At 33.8% G+C, this 25,170-nt stretch overlaps 1 protein-coding gene across 1 annotated transcript; it reads left to right on the top strand.

Moving 5' to 3' along the window:
* The first annotated feature begins 3,594 nt into the window (after positions 1-3,594).
* LOC124356363 (neuropeptide CCHamide-2 receptor-like) lies at positions 3,595-13,018 on the top strand. Its single transcript, XM_046807548.1, has 2 exons — positions 3,595-4,097; positions 11,806-13,018. The coding sequence occupies exons 1-2, from the start codon at positions 3,973-3,975 to the stop codon at positions 12,881-12,883; spliced, it is 1,203 nt and encodes a 400-aa protein (XP_046663504.1). The 5' UTR covers positions 3,595-3,972; the 3' UTR covers positions 12,884-13,018.
* The last annotated feature ends 12,152 nt before the right edge of the window (positions 13,019-25,170 follow it).

Genomic DNA, 25,170 nt, shown 5'->3' with positions numbered 1-25,170 from the left:
GTTTGGAGTAAGTAATAACATGTAATTCAGCTGTGTACACAAATTAATACTTTTTTGACTTGTATGGAAATAATTTTTCGTTTTTAAGCCAAAAGATCTCTGAAATATATATATATTATATAAACAACAAGCACTGCTCCATTCAATTAATGTTCTTTCTTTTGTTTGGATTTATGATAGTTAACTTAATGAGAAGCCATGTGAATCAAGCTTAGTCAATAATACTGTGATTTATACATTTCTTTGGTTTATATATAATCATCTTAAATTGAATCCTGTTTAATCCTGTAAACGATTGGCCAAAATGAGGGGTCCAGAAGGAAAGTCAATGAACGGAAAAAACTACTACGAGACGTTATTTGGGGTACGTGATATAATATAATCACGCCCTGTAAGTCCTCAGCCCTAGGGGTGGTAGAAGAAAAGGAAAGGAGTTCAAACGTTTTTTTTTTTGCTATATCTCAGTAGAGGTTGATCTTACAAAATATTTACACATATACAAAATTAAAGCTGATAGATGTTATAAATTTGGTATGTTTAATTACATATGAGCTCACTTAAATTGGTAATTTTCGAAGAAGCTTCAACTATGATTACCGTTAATAAATTAGAAATTTATTGAAATTTCCCTATACACCTTCGAACTATTTATAAGTTATGCAATAGTAATTTAATATACAGGGTGATTCAAAACTAAACGGCAATCTCTCGAGAGCTTATTCTATAGCTAAAAACAAGTAAAAAAGTTCATATAACCATATGCCCGGAAACGCTTCGTTAGCGAGTTACGCCTAGCGAAAGATTTCGCCCGGATTTCAGAACCCTTGGTGAAGTCAGGCCGTATAAAAATGGTAAAGGTAGTTACAAAGATACAAATACGATTGTTTTTTATGTTTTTATATCTGAAAAATTTATTAAAATTCGTCCCAGAGCTGTAAATGCAATACTTTCAGAGATATCTTACGTAAAACACAAGAATTGGTGCAAAGAAATAACACATTTTTGTGTTTAACGTAAGATTACTTCCATAAATGTTAAATAAAGGTCATTTTTTTCTTAAACAGATTTGTAGAACATTTAATTCTGAAAAGATTCAAGTGAATTACTTAGGAAAAAAATTAATAATAGGTATTGAAATTTAGCTTTATTTAAAAATAAAACAGACGCACAAAAATGCATATTCTTATCTGCATAAAATATTAACTAATGTTTAGGTTGTGAGTAACAGCTGATCATTTATTCTAGTGGATTTAGCACACGGTTAATACGCCCATCACATAACACCTACTGTAATCAGCCCCTTGGATAAGGTGGAGGGTTGTGGGGATTTACTAGTTATCTCAGAATTGTGAGGATTTCCGTTTTGGCAATAAAGTTAGTTTTAAGCAGCGTGCATCACAACCAAGAGTGCAATAATCATAATTGTGAAAAAATCAAGCTTTGTGTAATTTGATATGATTATCTTAAGGGGGTTTGATAAGGAAAGCCCCTAGAATACGAATATATTTTAGGGTTGTTTTTTAACGTTTGGGTGAAAAATTATCAAATTTCGATGACGGTAAGTAATTAAAAAATAAGTACAAGTTGAATGCACACCAAATTTTCTCGAATTTAGTACCTGTGGTAAGGAGTGTACTTTCTTATAGTACTATTATTTTCTCAACTATTGGCATTTGTAACTACTTAACATTATATCTCCAAACAAATCTCACCAGATGAGATTACGAACACCTGGATCCCTATTCCAGATACAGATATGGTTAACTCATACTACCAGTGTTATTTCGTACGTTCTCTCCGGATTGCAAACATTTTGCATATGTTTGTGTTGTGTAGTGCTGCAACTGTTCAAATATATTACAGACTAGCCATTCGAAGTAATACTGGTAGTTTGATGGACATGAAACATCATTATGATGGACAGAGTATTATCATTTGCTCTCAACTAATTCAAATCCACATCATGGGCTTTGACCTAAAGAAAGTAGCAGTTGGTGCAAATACCAAAAAGCTGTGACCTCAAACGAACAGCATAACCGTAATAAACATTTTCAACTTCCTCTTGCAGTGTTGGACAGAATAAATGCCATTTTTCCATAAATGCGAATTTTACAATTCTACCGTATTGAGGGTTTTAACTGAGTAGATAGCCTTCTAAGAAAACCTTCAGAGCCTGTTAAATACAATCATGCCGGCCGAGTTCGGTGTACTTTATTGTATGGAGTGGAAGTAATCGTAAAGTTCTCGTAACTATGTGCGGCTACTCATCTATAGATCTTACTATATACATTAAATCTTAGAAAGAAAACAGTTCATGTAAATGATCGCAGAATTCTAAAACCCCTTTAATGTTTTTGCTCAGTGTTGTACCCAGTCCTTTTAGGATCTTTACACGCCGCTTCCGGATATTCTGGATGGGTAAGGTTGGGAGTAGGACCACATCCTGTCGAGATGCACGATAAAGAATATAGGACATTAATCACAGTCATGACCCCTCGGAAAAAGGGGAAGCTAGCTCTGAACCAGCCTCTCCAGTTAAAAACAGACAGGGGGTGGCACGCCCTTATGTCTAGGCTCTTGGGGAACCCCGCCATCCCTAACAGTCATTTTCCGAAGTGGACTAGACCTGTTGAATTATCCTTGCATCCCAGAATCTCTACATTTACGGTTAATGGTGTGCTGCTCCTGGACATCCATAAGGTTGCCCAGATTTAAGAGACACATTGGTTTTTGCTGTGCCAAGGGATAGGTTCAACTGGAAGGTATAAACCAGCCAAGTATGAAACCTCCTGGGGAGCTTTATGTAGGCTAATAAGGCCTAGTAATAACCTTGTAGCTGGACAGTACTTAAATGAATTTCTTCTTGGTCATCATCGATTTATTAATATTTTCAAGAATATTGTTACTAATCTAGTTATGCCTATAACCCTTATTTAAATTTATACTCACTCTTCATTCGTAAATTAATTTAAAACTTCTTAAATCTACATACAAATTCTGTAAATACATTTGAAAATATATTTCTATACCATTTAATTCCTTAGAATGTAAATACAGCAGCGATTAGCGTACTTTTATAAGTGCGCTTCTAACAATTAAAATAAAATAATCTAATACAAAAAGCACTGAATAACGCAGCCAAAATAATTTAAATAAATGGACTAGTTTGTTATAGTAAATTTATCAATACAGAATAAGTTATTGTGAATCAGAATTGAAAAAATTGTGAATCAAATTTAAGTGCTAGAAATATTAAATCGACGGAGGATTTTTTTATTGGTCCTGAAGGACTAATTATCACATACTTGAAATGCTCAGTAAAGCTTACACCCGTATCATATTACTTGCTGTCATAAGGCTGTTCATTACTTGCGTCATAAACCATTTTTATCAGGTTGAGAAGTCTAAAACACATGCGATTTGATTTAAAAGAAGCTGGGAATGCAAACTTCCATCTTGCCTTCCGCTTTCTCGCTAAAGTATGCGACACCAGCCCCGATATCATAACAGTCAGGAGCGTCGTTTCACGCATGCGAGCCACGGGTGTTCCCGGACCGGTCCTTGAAGGTTACTCCGAGGATTCCTGCCAGACACATCAGTGTCCGTTACTATGAACACACGTTAGGCGTTTACTGCTGCTAGGCCAGCCGAGTTCGTGGGGGTTTAGCAATTCAGGATTTACAATTAGATGGATTCTTCTATTGGAAAGTCCTCTAGTGTTGATATTTTCTCGGTGTGAATTTTCAGCGAGTTTTTCATTTATGGGAATTGGAAAGTGTACCTCAAAACGTGTCTCTAATCTGTTCTCTGATAGATTTTAAGACTTCTATTGTAACATGAGTGATTACGATTGGGTGCACATTTTACACCCTTTTAAGTGCAAACTAAAGTAGACCTTATAAGAAGTTAATGAAGGAAAAGTTGTGTTTACAAGAAGCTATGTCCGTTTAGATACAGCTTTCAAATATCGATATGGAAATGGGCCACTCGATGCTGTATATCTTGTTATCTGGAATTCTCATGATTACGACTGTGTTTGGGAGAACTTCACAAAACAGTGGACCTAACAGTATACCATCTGTATTGTACATGCCCCCGTAAGTACGATTTTACATTGCAATGATAAATATTTCGTTTTCCTCAGCCCACAATAGTATACCAATTAAGTGATTTAATAGAAATATTGGGACATACTCATAACAAATAAATATTGTTATTATTAATTTATCGCTTAATAATAATGATTCATGTGTATTTATCTTCTTTATGACTTATAACTCGTATTTTAATTATTTATTATCTAACACATTAAAGATCAGTGAGTGATAAAATTCTACTTATTTATTTCAAGACTGATATTGTAATACATGTAATCTTCGGATATAAACAATTCTTTGTCCGTGAAAACAATTTTGAAATAATTATTAAACAAACAACTGGACGCGCACACGCGTGCACCCTGAAATGGAATTATCATTACTTTTAAGCTCTTTTAATTTTTGTATTTGTAGTATTTAAAGTTGAAGTTTCTGCATTTCTAATTTTGTAGAAACAAAAGAAAACAGCTGTAGGCGAAGCGGGCAGTGGCAGGGTATTTTTCCCCAGCTATTGTTAATCATTGATACATAGATGGTTACAATATATTTATGGTATTTTATTACAATATCACATATATAACGTACAATACCTTCATGTATTTTCAAGGATACAGAAGGGATTAACAACACCATTTAACACATGTCTTATTTAACACTTAACCTGGGGGCCAACAGCTTAAAGATGACTTCCGAACCACCACCAATGGCCGGGGGCCATAAAAGGGTGTCACTAACTTCTCTGGAGGATAGTATTCATCGTTTTAAAAAAAAATTCCTATACATATAAAAATATTTCTAGAACTATATAAGCTACGGAAACCAAATTTTTGCTCATATGATTGAATAGAACATTTCTTAAAGAAATAATTGTGTTATTTTATTTTATATTAACAAAATGGCGTCTGTTGAAAGTATTTCAATTCAAATAACAAAAACCCTGTCCTCCTCCGCAGACTAATGGTTATAGTCTCGGCTCTCTAACTGAGAGATCACGGGTTCGAATCCCGGGGAGGTCCAATCAGGCAAAGACATGAATGATAGAGTACTTTGCAAAATACCAGTGTAATAATAAATTAGAGTACTTTGCAAAAATAAATACCAGTGTAATAAATCAGTGTACATCGAAGCCAGCATAGCTTGAAAGCTGAGGCTTAAAAGAGATAAAAAAAAAAAAACCCTGTACAGTTATAAATCATTTACCTGACACCAACTATTTGAGCAATTTCATTAAAATTCCAACGATACGTGCTTCAACGAAATCCAGCAGTGAGTAAACGAACACGACCACTTTAAAGGCACGCTTGCACAACCCGAGATTAACAAACAACTAAAACCTGTCAACTGGACATACACGTTCTTAGGATCCCTGGGATGAATACAGGCCTATTCAGTGTAGGCCATATGCAGTGAAACTGTTAAATGAATCATAGAATGGATTGCTCTAGGTTTAAGATTATTCAAAAGATTTAAATACAATTTGAAATTAAAAGACAACGACACACGAGCAGTTACAACGTTTGTTGCAAAAGAACTGCCGAGAAATTAAGAATAGTATTAAAATAATTACAGTACTATTTGGCATAGTTATATTACTTATAATACGAATATATTGTCATATTAATTATTTATTGTTTGTTTTTCTTTCTATTTAATGGGGAAAGATCAAATATAAACTAAGTGTATTTATAGTGATTTATTCTAGAAAATGTTTTGGTGGCAGCGCACCGTTTACACTACAAACTATAGAATATAGATTTTGAAAGCTTGTAAAAAGCTTGCAGAAAGAACTTATGTAGAACATTTTGATTAGAATATTCAATGTGTAATCCACTCTTGTTCAGCATTATTTTTAAACTCCGTATATGTTTTTTAGATTAGGAATAGCATAATTACTACAAACCACTTCAGGGTAATCTGGTTTTAAATAAACTCATTCCTCATAAATTAAATATAATTATGAAAAACTTTGCAACTTTATTTTATTGAAAACTTTTATTAAAACTAAATTAAAAATAACATTATAATACTTCGCAGTTACTCAAAAACGCATTTCTGAATGGTTTGCTGTTGTGTCGTGTAAATGTTGGCCTGTAAGTTTTAAAGGGTCTTAGTAAACATATTTGGTTTTTTGTTGTATTGAGTGTGTTGTATTCGCTTTTAACTACAAACACTATGTAATTCAACAGATTCAATTTCAGTGTTAACTTCAAAACATATATCTAATGACTAAACCTCATCGGTTACGTTTTTGGGTTAGAGGAAGACATATCTAATTACATTTTTCAGTTCACTATGGCTTAACATTTGGACATTTTTGGGCAAATAAGTGTAAAAATAGTATCAACAAACGCTCTGGAAAAAATCTTTTCAGTTGTTTTGTTAGTATTACGTAATTTATTATTAATTATTATTAATCTATGAAAACATGGATAGTTCTGGAAAACTATTTTTAAGAACGGAAGATGCCCTTGGAATTATTACAGTATTGAATCCAAATGAATGATCAAACGCAAAGACCTAGTTTGATCCTTCTATCTGCATTACATTGTGACCAACTAGAACAAGCATAAGCACGCTATGGCGACACGTAGTGGTCCGGGAGTGACAAAAAAGCACAATTTCCTTGGTTACTTAAAATAAAACATGTTTTATGATTTCCAAATAAAGGATCTGCAAACAAAACTTGCCAAATGTTTTAAATGGAATAATTCAGGTTTGAGGTTTTATACTGGCTCGGAAATTCAATTGTCGCAAAACTGATCCGGCGCATTATGACGCGTTGACTTAGCATGTCAGTACTTTGTGTCTAATAGAGTGATGTTGCTCTATCTCTCTACCTTAATTACTTAAAATTATAGTTAAGGCAAGAAATAAACATCGCATTTACTTTTACTTGTTTAGAAATTAATTTGGCATAGGTTTCAAATCTCATATATTTTATTCAATAAATAACTATCGGCCCGTCTCAATTTTGCCTATCTTAAGCAAAATATTTGAAAAACCTTTTCTAGCGAGAATGCTTTACTTCTTAAATAAAAATAACCAGCTTTCTGAACACCAAATTTGGATACAGGAAAATAGGCGAAGTGGTGAGTCTGGTTGATATGGTTGTAGAGGGGCTAGAACGTCAGGATCACACATTAAGTGTGTTCCTTGACCTTTCTAAAGCATTCGACTGCGTTGACCATGAAATACTGCTTGACAGACTACAATCTCATGGCATCAGAGGCGTGCCGCTCTTATGGCTTAAATCATTTTTAAGTCAGAGAGCTCAAGTGGTTCAGATCTCAAACCAATTCAACTGAGCTATGGAGTTCCCCAGGGATCTATACTCAGCCCAATCCTTTTCCTGTTGTATGTCAACGACGTACATTCATCGCTGCTGCATGGGAAAATCGTGCAGTATGCTGATGTCACGACTCTCTGTTTCAGAGATAACTCACAAGAAGGTTTGGAACTACAAACCTTTGTCGATATCAACAATTGAGTTCAATGTTTCAATAGCCTCAACCTTCAAACAAATTCTTCGAAATCCAACGTGCTAAATTTCGCGCTGCGCCCAGTGGACTCCCAATGTGGGTCAGCTGTCATGTTGGCAGATTCCATATTGGAAGAAGTCTACTCCGCAAAATTCCTTGGAATACTCTTCGATCGAGGGTTGACATGGAATAACCACATTGACCATGTGTGTACCAAACTGTCCTCAGGAATATATGTTTTGAGGTCCTTGGCCCGATATTGCCCCAGTCAGGTATTGATTGCGGCATATTATGGGCTAATTCACTCTCACCTTTCCTATGGGGTGGTGTTGTGGGGGGCCTGTGCAGGCAATAATTTCCTGAGGGTGTTCAAATTACAAAAAAAGCTATTCGTATTATCGCAAAGTTGAATTTCAGAGAGTCGTGCAGGACAGCATTCAAAAATTTGAAACTGTAGACTTTGCCCAGTCTCTACATTTTAGAAACATCTTTTTTCTGTTTGTCTAAATGTGCCCTTACCAGGGGACGTGACATACACGGGTATGAGACTAGAGGCAGAGATAACTACCGAACTGGAACACACAGAACGGTAATTTATGAGCACTTGCCTTCGCAGGCAGGTGTTCACTTCATCAACAGATTGCCAAATTCTATGAAAAACGCCCAAACGCCCAAGGCGTCAAAAGCTCGTTTTCTGGTGTCAAAGGCATTCTACAGCGATGACGAGTTTCTGGCGTTTAACTGGGAGACCGCCCAATTCGATAACTGACTCCAGCGCTGTAAGTGGGTTGAAATTGGCGAAGGATGAATGAGACTGGAATGTATGAAAAATTATGTAAGTTTGAATGTGGTAGTTGTGTAGTTGTGTAGTATGAGAGTTAAAAATTTAGAAATAATTATGACGTTTGCCATACAACGTGAAGAAATTGTTGCGAGCAATTAAAGATTTGATTTGATTTGATTTATAATTCAATGTGCGCCAAAGTGAGCGTGCGATAAAAATACGCATTTGTGTATTTGCAAACCAAAAAAGGAAATTCCAGTTGCAGTAACCTGCGGCCTTGGTGGATTTATTCCTAGATCACTGTATATGTCAGCTCTGAAATGTCAGCGTACAAACATTGCCTGGAGTAAATTAACGTGACGGATAATTTATTTAATTATCGTAGTTCTGATATTATTTAATAAACGGTCGCCTTTGACCCCTAATTGGGATATAGACCGAATTCGGAGATAAGTGGATATTGTTTTAATTCGGAGATCAGGTTTCCAAATTTTATGTTCACATCTGTAGCCGTTCTCGAAAACTGAGGGCTATTTTCGGAACGACAAACAGAGATGCGAGAAAATACCAAATGTTCATTGAACTATGTCTTGTTAACGTGGAAGTAAAGTTACGTGCCAAAATTTCATGTTTGTGGTTTTATTAGTTCTCGAAAGCAGGCCTGTAAACTTCACTAACGCTCAGTTAAATCCCACGAAGGTAGGTACACCTCATCTGAACTACATTGTTCAACTTATTTGGTTATCGAGATGTCCTATGTAAAACATATAGACATACAACTATTTACTACCAGATTGGGTTATATCGATATAGCAAAACATATAAGTCACATTTATATGTAGTAATACAAGCTCAATCCAAAACCAGATGAAATCTCACAGATTAATCTGTTTCTTCTGATTTTTTTTCAGTGATACGTTTTTTCCTAAAATGGAATTTTGATGGCTAATCGGGTCCATAGTTAGTTTAAGGAAACAACCAAGATGTGGATGCGATTGATGGCCAGTATTTTTCGTACATCTTTAGGACACTTATGTATCTATATAAAGAATACTAATCCTTTATTTTGGGAACGAAATTTCATTGCTAAAGTACACGATCACCAACATCACTAATAAGGCTGCACGTAAAGGTCAGTAATATTTGTTAATGTTTTCTGTGATGGATGGTAAAGTGGCACAAACTGTTTCAGGCCTCATTATTATTTTCCCTTTGTCTGTTTCCTCTCAGAAATGAATAACTTGAAATCAAATCCTTGAAACCAATCATAAAATTCATAGAGCTCATATTACATTCTGTATAGCTGACAACTGTTGTGTTGAAGACTGGGTTGTACCTTCGACATACAACGAAACTATTCTTCCATCTGCAGCAGTAACTGTGTAAGATATCTATTAACTTCTAAAGTTAAAATCTTGTGATATATCTTGTTAATTAACCTAACCCTGTTGATACAGGTAACATAAACCTACCCACATGCATGCAATATTTAAGACATCCAAATACGTAAAAAACTGTAATACGTATTAATAGTGTCCCAAATATTAATGACATAGAATTTTAGCCGAAATACAATTTTAACATCAAAGGGATAAGTTTTCTGCCATAACTTAAGATTATAGGTTCTCAAACTTTATTTTCGACATTTTTCCTTATGAAACGAAAAACATTACTAAGGAATGTGAAACGTGTGACTATATTAGCAGTTACCAGGGCCGTTCAACAAGGAGAGGGGGAACCGGGCGCCGCCTCTGTTATAGGCTAAAGGAGGAAGCGTGATAATAACACCACCACTAACTTCACTGATGTGCATACTGGCGTCAAATAATGTTCTAAATAATATACATAAATATCTAATGTTAGAAAATTATGTGAATTTAATTTTTCATATTTAGGTAAGTAGGGAGGCGCCAAGGCTACGGTTGCCCCGGGCGCACCGAACCTAGAGACGGCCCTGGCAGTGTCCTCTAACCTCAGACCTGTTTTCCTCGTCGTGGCATAACAAGGCTCTTCATCTTGTACTTCCTTTTAAATACCGGTACAGAATAGAATTATCACATCACCACACACTCGGGAGTTTAAGATGGCGTACAAAAGCACTTATCTGTATTGTGATAACAGTCGTGTTCGTGAGTAACTGCCCCAGCTTTGACCTCATGAGGTGCAATCACCTGCACGAAAATGGACAAAACCTGTAATTTACATCGACGTTTTCCTTTCTACTGCATTAAAGTTGATTTTAAATCATAAAATGGTTATAAAACTTTAAATACAAATGTAAGAGATTTACTCTTTAGTCAACTTTATTGAGTGTTACAGGTATAAGTAGTAACAACAATGATATTATTTTATCTAATATACTTGTTTGAGTAGTTAGATAAATTTTACTTTTAAACAATTTTTCATCGTACAGTAAAATAATACAAGAATTATGAGCAATGGGTTTATTAAAAACCGGGTGTAGTGAAATTAGCATGAGTTTAGTTGTTGCATAATTATAAAAATAAACCTCACTTTTACTCATATTTGGTTATATAATGTATGGGAGATGTTCCATTTTAGAGACTTGGTCAATAACACATCCAAACTCTTTTGAGTTTGTCTTGTAAAGGGTATACTCTTTTATTATTAAATAATAAAATATTAAATAAGCATGAATAAGTTTTCTGATTAACAGATAAATATTTCGAAAAAACTAACAAGCTTTAGGATGGGCCCTAATCCCTACTAATTTCATTAATATCAGATAGTTCACACAATTCTACAACAAAACACAAAGTCATATCTATAAGGTTTAACGTTGTTCTTACTGTACAAAATTCGAGAGTATGGGAAAGCGGACGATAAGAATAAAAAAAAAAATGTTATTGAATGATTTTGTAAAATACGTTTTATTCTGTACTACTTCGTATATAAAATGGATGTTTATCTAGGAAGAAAATTGTGTATTCCTTTTTTTCGTATTACAATGTTAAACGTACGCTAGGGTCAACGAAGTAGGTTTCGAGTCCGTCCCACAGAGAAGAGTCAACCGGGGAGATAGATACATTTCTTTTATGTATGAATGTGCGCATGTTCTTTTCTGTGAACAAGACGTATCGAGAATGGAAAGACCTCTATACTTTTGGATACAAGCTTATCAAAGCCTGTTACGCGACACATGGTGTAGATTACCCCTCCCTTGATTTATGTATTTGCCATATTGTAATATACTTTTATACTACTACACTATACTATTACATACATTCTGAATTAAATACTTTTTAAAGAAACTGCACTACTTAGAATATGAAATTTTCATCTAATCCGTATAAAAATACATCATGTTATATGTTTACCATATTTAGTTATACTCGTATAAATATTTTTACAAAAGTAGTGAGTAATGAAGAAAATATGTCAAGCGTGTGACGTTTTAATGATGTCTTAATTTTGTTTTGTTTAGATACGTAGTTCGAGACAATCAGTTGGACCTAGACGCACACGGCAAGGACATCACAAACCACACCAACAACATTTCCTATATTCCCAATCCTCCTCACTTTATGTTCTACGTCATCTTCTGTGTCAACTGCTTCACCTTCACTCTGGGACTGGTCGGCAACTCGCTACTGTTACTCGTCTACGGTCGAAACAAAGCTCTCCGCACCAACACAAACACGTACATCCTCAGCATAGCCGTCACCGATCTCCTGGTGACCTTGACCTGCGCCTCGGTCCCCATCCTGACCGACCTCGCGGGGACTTGGCCTTTCGGGGAGACCACGTGCAAACTCTCCCAGACCGTCATGGAGTTCTCGACTTATGCCACGGTTCTGACCCTGACTGCCCTCAGTATGGAAAGGTACTACGCTGTAGTACACCCCATAGAGAGCCACTTCTCCACCAAAAGTATGACAATAATAGTAAATATCACCATTTGGATAGTGTCTTGTCTGTGTTCTATACCAAAATTCATGAATTCTGGAATACGAAGACACCGTATAGACGGTATTCAAGGGCATACCGAGAGATCGTATTGTGTCATCAACCAAGACAAAACTGACATAGCGAAATATTTATCTCTGTTCGACTTCCTCGTGTTTTACACCATCCCCCTGTGTGTGATCTGCGTGCTGTACGCGTGTGTTTCCCGTCACTTGATGCAGACTACGGACCATGCGGCCAAGTCCGGCCGGATGTCCGTCGGTCAGATTAGGATGGCCAGGATGAGATACAAGGTGGCTAAAATGGTAATTGTACTTTCGGCCATTTTCTTCGTGGGGTTCATGCCTCACAATATACTCATTCTCAGACTTTTCTTCTTGGAAGTGGCCGACACGTACTGGAACAGCGCGGCGTCCTACGCTTACTGCTACGGTTGTCTCCATTTCTGGATGAACCCGATCGCCCTCTACGTCTGCTGTGAGACGATAAGGAAACATTTCAACCAACATTTGTGCTGTGGGTTTTGTCCGAAGAAAAGGAACAAAACTGCTCCTGAGTTACCAGTTCAGGATTTGAACAGGAGGGCCTCCTCGTAGGCACCACATCTTTATATGGCTAGAGTGATGTTTGCATGATTTTATATGTATATACATTGTTTTAGTATGAAACTTAATTAACTTATGTATAAACGTTATATTGTGATTTTAATCTAAGTTACATTAAAATTCCATAGTATTTATTATTATATTTCCACCCGTGCTAAGGATTTATTGATACTAACTAACTTATCAATAGAAAGATTTTTAATAATCATTATTAGTGTTGTAAGGGTAAGTGCGCCTATATCGCACCCTTAAGCACTTTCATGTATATTTCAGGAAACAAAATTTTTTTGAATATTTTTTTTCTTCAGTGTTATCATTAAGGGCTATACAAAGAAGATTTAATGGCTATTTTTGGAATAAGTAGCCATTTAACAAAATTGCGAGCTAAATTAAACAAAAAAGTTTTTCCTAAATTGCACTTTATGTGCCTAAAATGCACCTCCATTTATGCCGAAATTGCACCGCTTTTAAAATCATGTTTTGGAAGAATAAAACACGATATGTCATAAAAAAACCATTTATTCTGAATCATGGACATTGAAAAGAAAACTTTTACTATGTTATACAATGAAATCAAACACAACTTTTTAAACTCAAATAACTGGATTTCATTTTGTGTTTTTCTTATCATACCATATCATTACATCTTATGACTTGTGTTGTGATGGTAGGGATAACAAGATGACCCCATGACTCTGGCATATTCTTATAACCTCCAGATTTGTTGTATGTGACGTATGGCCATCTAGTATAATGAGACATTTTTTATCATTACTATAGGTTTGATAAAAGACCACAAAGGTTTTTGACCAGTTCAAAAATACCTCAGCATTGCTCCAACTACTCTCAGTCATGTCAAACGTGGACCATAAAAATAAAGGGGGGAAAAAAACAAGAGGAGCTCCTATTTTCCATTCGGGTTTGATAACAAAACTTTGAAAACAAGCATTGGTGGTACAAAAACACCAGCTGCACTCATACAAAATATCCCAGTTGTAAGGGTACCCCTTTCTGCACTAGTCATTTGACCCCACTTGATGTTTGCCTTTTTGAGCCAAAATCATACGTGGCCTCTGGACGGTTTGAAAGCGCCGAGTCTCGTCGACATTGAAAATATCAGAGGCTATGCACCTTGTTTTCATCAACTATTTTTGTCAGTGTATTGTAGAAAATATCCTTTTTCTCCTTTATAAACCCACTGGCCCTAGCCATTAATGTTACCTCCGGTTTTCGTAAAGACAACTGTGGATGCCTTGAAATAAAAGAATACATACCATTTATCCCCTGCCATTTTGGTTTCCATATTGAATCTATGCGGTAGACCATTAGCCTCAGCTAGTTGAAACGCAAACTTCTTCAAATCTCGGGTAACTCCAAGAAACATTTTCTCTAAATCTAATACATGCTGTACCCAATTCATTTTCAAACTCAGCTGGCAAGTCTTTGGGGACGACCCGAACGAACCTGTTTAGAATCAGTTGCATAGGTATTTGTTTCCGGCGAGGCGACGGTTTAATGTTTTTTCCGGCACCCCGTTACACCCGACCACTGCATTAATGCCCATATCACCGTTCTTGATGACGCAATCGCCCTTTCCATACCCTCTTCCTTCCATATAACGTATTTTCTGCCTTTATTCGCCATCTGAAATGGAACAATATCATATTAGCCTAAATTGCAACCAGTAAAAAAAAGTGTGCAATTTAGGAAAACCGGTGCGGTGCATTTTAGGCAAATCGCCAATATTGAAACTAACTACTTCGTGTTTTGAGGTTAGGTTGCATATTTTAAATCGGACTACGTTTCATTTAAAAGCTAAGATTGCCTACTATATAGTGATATAATAAGAATTGTATTCACCCTTCACCTGATCGTGGTACCATAAACTCAAAATCACCAAAAATATCACGCGCACTGTGAAATAAACGAAAAGTTTTTTATACGAACGGCAATCAATCCCTCATTAACCCAAGTGAGTGGCGTGACTTTTTTACTGTTAGAGCTTCACCTTGGTACCTCGTGGAGCCACTGTATGGTCTGTTCATTTTGCCAAAACACCAGAGGTGCATTTTAGGCACATGGTGCAACTTAAGCACACTTCCCCTATATCTTAGTTTAAAATAATTTAATTTTTTTACATCCATATTATAAAATAAAATTTATAATATTACTACTATAAAATATCAAAATACAAAACATTTAAAAAGTACATCAAACATACCTCAATAAAATTAACAAACACAGTTTTAATACACATCTGTTATTTTTTAAGAAATTAAAATATAAAATATATGATTATATTACTTTACTGTGACCAAAATAATACATTGTGTTGACCTATTATTTATTTTGCTACATTTTAAAATATGATAAGGTTTCATATTGAATGAATAATATACTGCATGAAACTATTTAGACACCTGCATGGACTACTGTTTTCGAGTGGATCGTGCATTTGTTTACAGACCATCAACAATTGGTTATATAATCTGTGAGCATGTTATCTGATAACAATAAATTGTTAACATTTTTCCTTGCGTTGAATTTTAAATGTCACTTTCCTTTTATTATTACGTCAAAAAGAGTAATGTATCTGAGACGTGAGGTGTCTCAACTAAGAGTGTATTGTACGGGTCTCATCGGTAACCCAGAGATGGAACTGTATTCTTCGTTGCCTCCATCACTGGGAAAACAATTTTTCTTGTTGAGCCCTTAAGAAGAAGACATCTAGAATAAGGCACTAGTGCTCTGCTCTTGAACTGTTGCCGTTGTTGGTGTTATTTCTTAACAATACAATATCTTAATAGTGTAGCCTATAGTATATTTATCATGTACATTTACACATTACAAATATTTTCCCCCAAATTCATTTCTTGTAAAACTAAATTTTGCATACGTTCCTTAAAACGTCTCAAGAGACGTTGTATTTACTACTTGTATTTGCTAATAGTTATGGTTTAATTTTATATAATAATATAATTGCAGGCAGGTATGTATATACGTAGTAAGCAGCATAATACATATAGCTGAGAATATTTAAGTGATTGTAAAGAAAATAAAACTATATGATATTGAATCTTGGGTACTTAATAACATAAACGAAGAAATGATGTCATATTTAATTAATTATTCACTTATGCTTTGCCACAATTCCCAAATAGTAACTACCTTTCTCGCTATCATTCAATAACTATTAAATTATTCAAAGATAATTCAGAAATGTATAATAAAATCACCTACAGTGCAGTTATGAGTTTTAAATTTGACTTTCACCCTCCTCAGAATGAATATGAAAATAATTAATAAACGTGATGTTGAACGATGTAGGTAACGTGAACTCTTTTTTTATTGTAAGGGGTTGTTATTGATCTAACCGAATCGAATGGAACAATAAAAATTACATAGATACAATTATACGCATATAGATAGTATTCGTAAATACATTGCTTACGGATATGGATATAGAACATATAAACTATGTTTTTAATATCGGAGTGTGCCATTTATGACCAATTGCACATAAATCTTCACTTGCACGTATAATTAGGACATTATTTTGTCTTTTAAGGTTAAATTACTTCGCGTTATTTTTATAATTCACCAGATGTCAGTGGTATTTTATAATATTTTATACACTTCTAAACCAACTAATACGTGCTCATAGTTCCACTATTGAGGCAGCAATTACCTTCAGAAACTAGTCGACATCTTGTAAATTCCTCCAGTTCTTGGGTTTATATGAGTTAGATAAATGATCAGCCTATTGTTATGAGGTATATCCAGCTACTCGTACTGTAAAGAGCGCTAATACAATACCATGAAGAACGCTTTATCAGATGTTACTAAACTATTTTAATTCTTAACTTACGAAAATGAAGTAATATTTAAATCGTGTTTGTTATCTTACCTATGATAAATGCACTACTGTTAACCTTGAAATGTTAAGCTTCTCTGAAAACGGAGCTTCTCTCTTATTTTGTTTTATATGATGTGGTGCACCATGAAGACGGTAAAAATAAAAGCTAAAGTAAAAACTATCTCGTATTTTTTTTATTGAAAGTTAATTTCAATTTTAGGGCTTGCAATATTAGTGACGGCTCTCACAGATGCATCCGTGCTAAAGGAAAAAATCAGGCTCCTTTGATTGGTCCACAGACTGTACTGAGTATTTTTTGTACTAAGTACTAAGGATTTAGGTAATGCAGTTAAGGTGGTCAGATTATTTTTGACAGGTCAAGTTTTGTTAATTTCCAACTCACAGCCTTTTTAAGGTAAATTTTCTAGAAACACATTTTAAATCACTCCACAAGGAATGAGAAAGCATTCAAAGTAGGTAATTTGGGTAAATTTGTAACCAAACTTTAAAATGTATGATTATTAAAATGAGGCTTTTTACAGTACTTCAGGAAGTGAGTTTTATGAAAAGTAACGCAACCAAATATTATATACGTATTATATATTATGTATTATGTATTGAACAAAAATTAAGTCGAACGAACACTTATGCATAACGTTAGAGCATTTTTGGAGAACAAACGATACTCAATATTATATTTACCTAACAGCTACCTGCAGCTTCGCACGCAATTTCGAAGGCTTTACACTTCTGTTTCGATTGAATTGTATATCCGACGCCAATGTTTAGCTTATCTTGTTGCCACGATCAAGAAAATATATGTATGTACACATGTCTATAAACCCTACTTCTGTCATAAAGCGTCTACTATCGGCATTATAATTGACTTAAACACTAAAATATTTCTGGTGCCACAACTGACCAAGATGATCGATACATAAGCAGGTCTGAGAAGCCTACTTCTGTCATAAAGCGTCTACTTTCGGCCAATATGATTTACTTAAACTCTAAAATATTACTGGTGCCACAACTACGAAGATGATCGATTCATAAGCAGGTCTGAGAAGCCTACTTCTGTCCAAATACAACGAAGAAGGGTTTTATAGCAAACTTATAGTTTTTGAATTTATATTAAAATTAGGATGGTAATTTTGTCTTTGATATCTTCATTACAGAACTGACCAAAGCACTGATACTTGACATTTATTTGCTAAAACGTATAGACAAAAGTATTTTTAAATTAAACTTAAACATTTTCTTACTCTGTGCTTAAAAACGGTTCAAGGCTAAAAATTTAAACATTGAAAACAGTGATAAATTAATTAAGCATATAATATGGTTGTGCATAAAACGTACTACACAGAACAGTTGATTACATTTAACAGACTCTTTCAATTAATAACATTTGTTTTCAGTAATGGAACTTTAGAGACCATGATGGAATTTTTTCCAACTTAAGAAACTAGTGGGTCGCAGCCTAGAAGGATTTTCAAAAAAAGAATAGACTTCAAAATATTCGTTATTCTAATCATTGTATTAGTACACCAATAATTTAACTCTTTGTATTCATTTGTTCTCATATTCATAAAAGTTTTGTGGCAGTGCATGTCAATTAACTTCCCCTATTTTTCTTGGTTCTTAATCATATAATTAAAAATTATTGTTTATGGTAAGAAATTTATGCTCATGCTAGCAAAATATTGTCTTGTTAAATAAAAAAAAACATTGTTACTATACGTATGTTTCTAACTAAATTTAAAAAAACTGATTTCAAACGTACGATCTATTGATAGTATTTAAGGTATTTTTAAGTCGTGAAATTGTTGTGAGAGTAAAAACTGCTTAACAATCATTTTGAATACTATTTTTAATATGTACAGCAGGAAAAAGCGTACCATTGTTTTCAGAGTAGGCTAATATAGTTAAAGTGAGTTGTTTTACTGAGAATTAAATGGTTATACTTCAATCACGTTACATCATTTGCATCAGTTATAGTGAATTACCTTTCATGAGTCATTCATTACATCTGATAGAATTCGGGCCATAGCCCTTAGGGAGTAATATTCTACAGAATTATTTCCATATAATGAATTTTATGTGCAGAAGTAATGAAATTATGTTTGATTCTCAGTTTTGTCACTCATCCCAAAGTACCACAGTTATCTATCATCCGATCCAAAATGTATTTAAAAACATTCAACAAAACTAATGAGTATTATATTTAATAGATATTTTCAAAGACTATGAAAACTGGAATAGTTTTATGTAATATTTTTTATAGGACGGTTGAAAATGGTATAAACCTGTTATGATATTACACAGAAAAATAATAATATCCAAGCAAGTCTAGAAAAGTGGTGACATACGCATAGAAAAAGAAATCCTTATAAAAAATCATAGATACAATTATAAACAAAATTATCGTTTGCAACTCACCTGAAAAGCAATGCCAGTGCACGATTGCTTTATTTCCGTGTTCGGCTACACCTCACACGAGAAACGCGATCTTGTTCTGGAAAAATATTTTCATTTCATAGTTATTGCTAAACATTTCTTTATTTTAAGTTTCAAAGTATCAAACTTGAAATCAATCGTATCGGACAAGTTTAACACGTAACAAAGTACAAAAACTCTCAAAAAGGTAATGAAACTAATAGAGCACATACGTTTGCTTAAAAGGATTAACTTTTTGAAAGTTGCACTACATTCAGTTATTAATAATACCTGTATCAAAGGTATTATATTTTTTTTAGAAATGAAGCGAGTGCATAATGTCATTAAGTGTTTTTTTTTTTTTTTTTTTTTTTTTTTTTTTCATTTTTTGATATAACACGGAAAAGAAGTATAAAACGATATTAATAAGTTGGTAAAACTATATACCATCCATAATTGGAATAATGTGCAAAGATAAAACCTCTTCGCACAATTGCATTGTATGTGATCATGATGAAATGTACATTATAACCTGCTGTACAGCTTTTAAAGTATTTTAAAATTTTTAGGCTACAAAAGGTTGAAGTTATAAAAGTTATGACAATTTATAGAATGATTGGATATAATACAAATTTGTTGCCAAAAAAACCACAAAGACCGTAGTCTAAAATATTATGAAATATTTTTTTATTTTACAATATACACTATTAAAATAATTATATAACAATGTTAAAAATCAAGACACTGTTAAACTCGAGAGAAAAAAGTATAAAAATAATGCCTTTGCTTAAATTTCATATTTACTTCCTGCATTTATTGTTTTGTTTATTTACTCTATTTTGAGAGAATCAAAGAAACTAAACATCGACAAAGGTGAATTCCCTTCCCCCAATCGTTGGCGATTTTACAAATATTTTCGTTTCACTAAGTAATAGCAACTTACAGTTTATAAGAACTCAGAAAAGTGTTTAGAAAGGTTTCAATAAATCCTTGAAAATATAACACGTCCAATAAAAAAATTAAATTACTAGTTTCTGGCGGCACTCCACAACAAAGAGAGTCGAGTAAGGCTAGCCTGTCAGGAAGAGGGCCTAATCAATATACACTGTGTTTTGTCTCCCCGTTGATAGATTTGTTTTATTCGCGAAAGGTTGCAGAGTTTATTAGTTTTTTAGTTCTTGAGTTCAAATATTATTTTTAGTACGTATTTACTGAATAATCAAAGAATTCTTGAATACTAACAACGTACGATGTCACTCTGGTCAAGTTTATATTCAATCACAACTTAACTGTAGCTGTTTTATTAGAATATTTGTTTTACTTCGTGTATAACAACTTATGATATTAATACTTAAGTCAATTATTAAAAATTAGAAATGTAAAAATGTTTTAATGATTATATGCTTAACAAAACATATTATAATGAATAGAGACCACTAGATTGCCTTATTTTCTTAGATTTATGGAAGTTGTGTGTCTCATTATAAAGGTACAGGTATTATGATTGATACACACAAAAAACTTTTAGTTTTTCGATACATTTAATGGGTATTCAATAAAAAAATTGAAATTTGTTGTCATCATCGTTTCAATATGTATAAGGTATACATTTTAAAACAATGAAAACCGTTTGGAAAAATAAGAGCCTAAAAGTGTTCGCAGTGTAACATTGTTGTTACGGGGTATCATTGAACTAAGTTCGACTCTTAAGGTTTTGGTGAGACCAAACTATTGGTTTGGAAACCTTGTTTAAAGTTAAGTAATCAGTTAGATTCATTCCTATTTGTATTTTTTCTGTCCTATTTTCTGCACAAAATTACTAGTTCTTATCATAAGATACTGATCTGAAACTACTGTATTGTACAAGATGAAGGTTGAATCCACAGGTTAGAAGGAAGGTCCTCCCCTTCACTGTTCTATATGACGTCATTGCTTTTCTAGATGAGGAACAAATGCAGCATAAGAAGAGCGAGACTGATTAGAAGTAGTAGAAAAACAGTCTTATTGTCTGCATTCGGCAAATAGCTAAAGTTAAAAATACCAAAATTTAGTTTTATTTATTTTTGAAAGTTATTTTTAACATAAAATGACGGATATTAGACGATAAAAATGAGTATGCTATGCTAGTAGAATTATACGTATAACACAGAAAATTTTTTATTATAAATTTTATTTTTTTATATGTATGGTGCTTCATTTTTTTACAAATCCAATTACTGTAGATACTCGTACGCTCTGTTTCACAATATTTACGAGGGTGGATTGATAAATTTATAAAAAGTCTGGATACGGTAACACTAAAACATCCATATAAACAATATTTTCAGCATCCTTTTGGAGGATCTGAAATATATTTTCAACATCATTGAACGATGCTGTATAGTTAGAAATCGTATTATGACTTAAATACAAATTATTAGTTTATATAATGACTAGCAGTTACCCGCTGCTTCGCACGCAATTTCTGTTGAAAAACTGGACAATATATCTATGTATTCTTTTTCTATGACATAATTGACATAATAAACAGTCTAGAGATAATCGATAGTCACTCAAAGCTATTCCAATCTTCTGATCCAATTTAGATTTAAGTTTAAAGAACAGAGTTTTGGGATCCTGAAGTCGTAAAGAGAAACAGTTTTTATAAGATTAGTATTTCCCTCCCACATTCCATGATATTTTATTGAAGTTTTTCGATGGCTTCAGTAACAATAAGAGTTAGCCTTTTTATCCCAATGACGAAAGTGTATTGTACAACTAAAAAGTTGCTGCGGTCAATATGGGTCTGCTCTCGTCGTTTAAATTCACCCCCGGTCTAATCTATTTACAGTTCCACAATTGATTTATGCTGTTGCACTAACCAAAACAATGGTCTCATATGTTGGTTTCGGAATCTAACTTAGGTTAAATTTTTATGATTAAGTGATTTTGATATTTTTACCGATCACTAAATATGTATTAGGGGTATATGCTTCAAGTATTAGGGCAATGTTATCTCCATTTGCTTTTCAATAACTACAGTAAAAAGGCCATACACAATGTTAAAGGAACTAACCAGATTAGATTACGTTATGTGCAAACATTCACAGCTTTATACAAATCCAACAGTTATACAAATCCAGCTGTTATAACAGCTTATAAATAGCATTTATATTGTATTAGATGGATTATTGACCATTGGCGCAATCTAAATTTAAAATTAAATAACTTCGTGTTTGCAATCTGCATTACACTATTGATTAAGCACTTTACACTAATTCAATATTTACTAAAATTTAAATGTAAACATGTTTCTGCCTCTTTGATGAACTTCAGCTGAAAGTGATAACAGTTGTTAAGTATCAGTTCAATTTATAGAAATCTGCCGGATCCAATGTAAAACACTCCAATATCATAACATTCGAATTTAAACAAATAATTTGAATTTGACTTTATTTGGTGAAATGAATGTGTTATGGGTGGTAAAAAGCACTCTAAGTGTTAATTCACACCAAAACCTATACCTGTTCCAAATTTCAGCACAATCCGTATAGCAGTTTCAGCGTGATTCGTGGACAAACCTCCAAACATCTAAGCATACAAACATCCAAATATCCAAACATTCAAACTTTTGCATTTATAATATTAGTGGGAAAGAACGATCTCCAGCTGATTCAGTGGAAGCAGGTTTCTTCGTCTGTGGGTAAAATATGAATTTGTTATTACACATTTCATATCATAGAACAAGAAGGGATCACCAAAGTAGAATGTGTATAAAAAAAAGGGCATTAGTTGTTTGTTCACACAAGACCGTAATTAGAAATGCTCGATGAATAAGTTCCTTTCGTTGCGTTGTATGCAAAAGGAAAACCCCATCATAAGTGTGCATTGTATCAGTATATGCTTCTTACACATCAGCACATCGCTCTGGAACTGTGGATACAAATTAATATTGACAATTTCTACACGAATCAGATCTCCCCTACTATCTAGATTTAGTTCTATCTGGTTACAATATGTACTCCAACGTAAAAATTGCCAAAAATATATTTTAACCAACAATGAAATTGCAGAAATTAATCTCTATTTTTGAACATTGTTGTCAGAATTATTTCAAAAATATTAATAGAGGATATGATCCGAAGGATTGAATTCAACGCGGTTGAAAAATTGAATCAGTTCAGCATCAAAGAGATAGTAAAGATTGTATTTAAATGCACCAATATTCTCTTCTCGCTGATTTCATACTGACATCACATCTCTCCCATAGAGTAAATACAATTTGTCCTGTACTATCTTTTAATGGAAAAGATATTTTTCATGCTTCCAAGCGCTTTTTAAATAAATTAAAATGTGGAAGTATGAAAAATGTCTTTTCCATTAAAACCTACTCACTTCCATCAAGAATACAAAGCAGAAAGCTGTACTATCTTAACTACAAAAATAAAAAATACTACCTATATGTAAATTTAGTGAATTCCATGTATTATGCCTATATTGTATGGTTTAACATAACAACTAACTACATTGAGAGTTATGTTTTCATGATAAATCATTAGATAGATATTTTAATTATTCAAACGTAGAGATACGTTTTATAAGAGAACCAATTAGAACAAAAATCTTTACCTTTCGTTGGTAGCAAGGTATTTTTAAGCATCCTGGAGGACAATTGCGGGTATTGGGAGTGATCTTAATCTTTTGAAACAACGGCGTTTGGCTACACAAATTTGCAGCTTGTGGACGGACTCTAACACAAATTCTAGGGCTTTTGAGTCTGGTAATAAATACTGAACAAACCAATTTTCGTAATCCATCATATATATCATGGATGGTTGAAACTCAGTAAACCCATCACAGATGTTACCGATCGACCTCGCCTAGCTGACAAATTGACACGAACATCCCAGAGATAACAGGAACAGAGAATGAAATTTTCATCCCAGCACTTCATCTAATCTTGTTGCACTGAGCTAACTACAGTAGGCGTGTCATCAGTAACTGTCGTCCCAATGACGAAGATCTATCCAAGCTCTCAGATATTAACAATGTGCATTGGAATGAATCGTGGAACTGAGACTGAATCGCTGCACCAAGTCTTAAGAGATTTGGCTCTCCAAATGGATCGTTATCGACTACCATTGTTCCATTGCTAGGATACCATGAGCACTTGAGGAACACACGTGCATTCTCATGTAATCGGCATTGTGCTACACAGACTGCCACCTCATCATGGTCATTAAATGGACTAAAATCCAGACGGTGAGTACATTCAAACATGGAATTACGTACTAACAATATGGCGTCTGATTCATCCGAAAACAATCGGTCACGCGTAGGATAACAAACAACATCTGATTTCGAACTGTTATTGCTTGAGACAGAGCCAATATTTGAGTCCTCGACGCGTGTTTCTCCGGGACACGCCACAAGACGTGTTTCTTACAAGATCACGTTTTTATTAAGGCGATACATTCGGAAGTGAGTATCGTATACATTATACTAAATATACTTTATACAGTTTTTTATATTTAATTCAAAATTTTGATATAGGTCTAAGCCATTCATTTTGTAACGTCGTATACGAATAAACATATAAAATGTTTATAGGTACATTTCAAAGAAGCCGTTTTTAAACAGAGTTTTATAGAACTTGTAAAATATATTAATATTTTCAAATCGTGACATCACCGTAACGTAGCTGTAAAGTTACAGCTCTGTAACCGAGAGATCGTGGTTTCAATTCTGACACTTCAAAAATGACAATGGTGTAGAAGGAATCCTCTCAAAATATATACAACAAACAGTACATTTTTGGTAATCCATACTTGCTGTGCTATTTGGAAAAATATATAGTAATAATCTGAGAATATTTAAGAAAGTACACGAAATTCATTAGGCCTACTATTAGACTATTTTACCGATTCTCATTACATTGAAACATTACTAATAAAATTAAAAGTTTACAGTTTAACATTTATTCACTGCAGAGGAGTCTTCACAGCGAGGG

This window comes from Homalodisca vitripennis, chromosome 2 (genome assembly GCF_021130785.1).
Source record: "Homalodisca vitripennis isolate AUS2020 chromosome 2, UT_GWSS_2.1, whole genome shotgun sequence".
Taxonomy (NCBI): domain Eukaryota; kingdom Metazoa; phylum Arthropoda; class Insecta; order Hemiptera; family Cicadellidae; genus Homalodisca; species Homalodisca vitripennis.
Note: the sequence above shows the minus strand (reverse complement) of the source record. Positions and strands in the feature narration are given on the sequence as shown.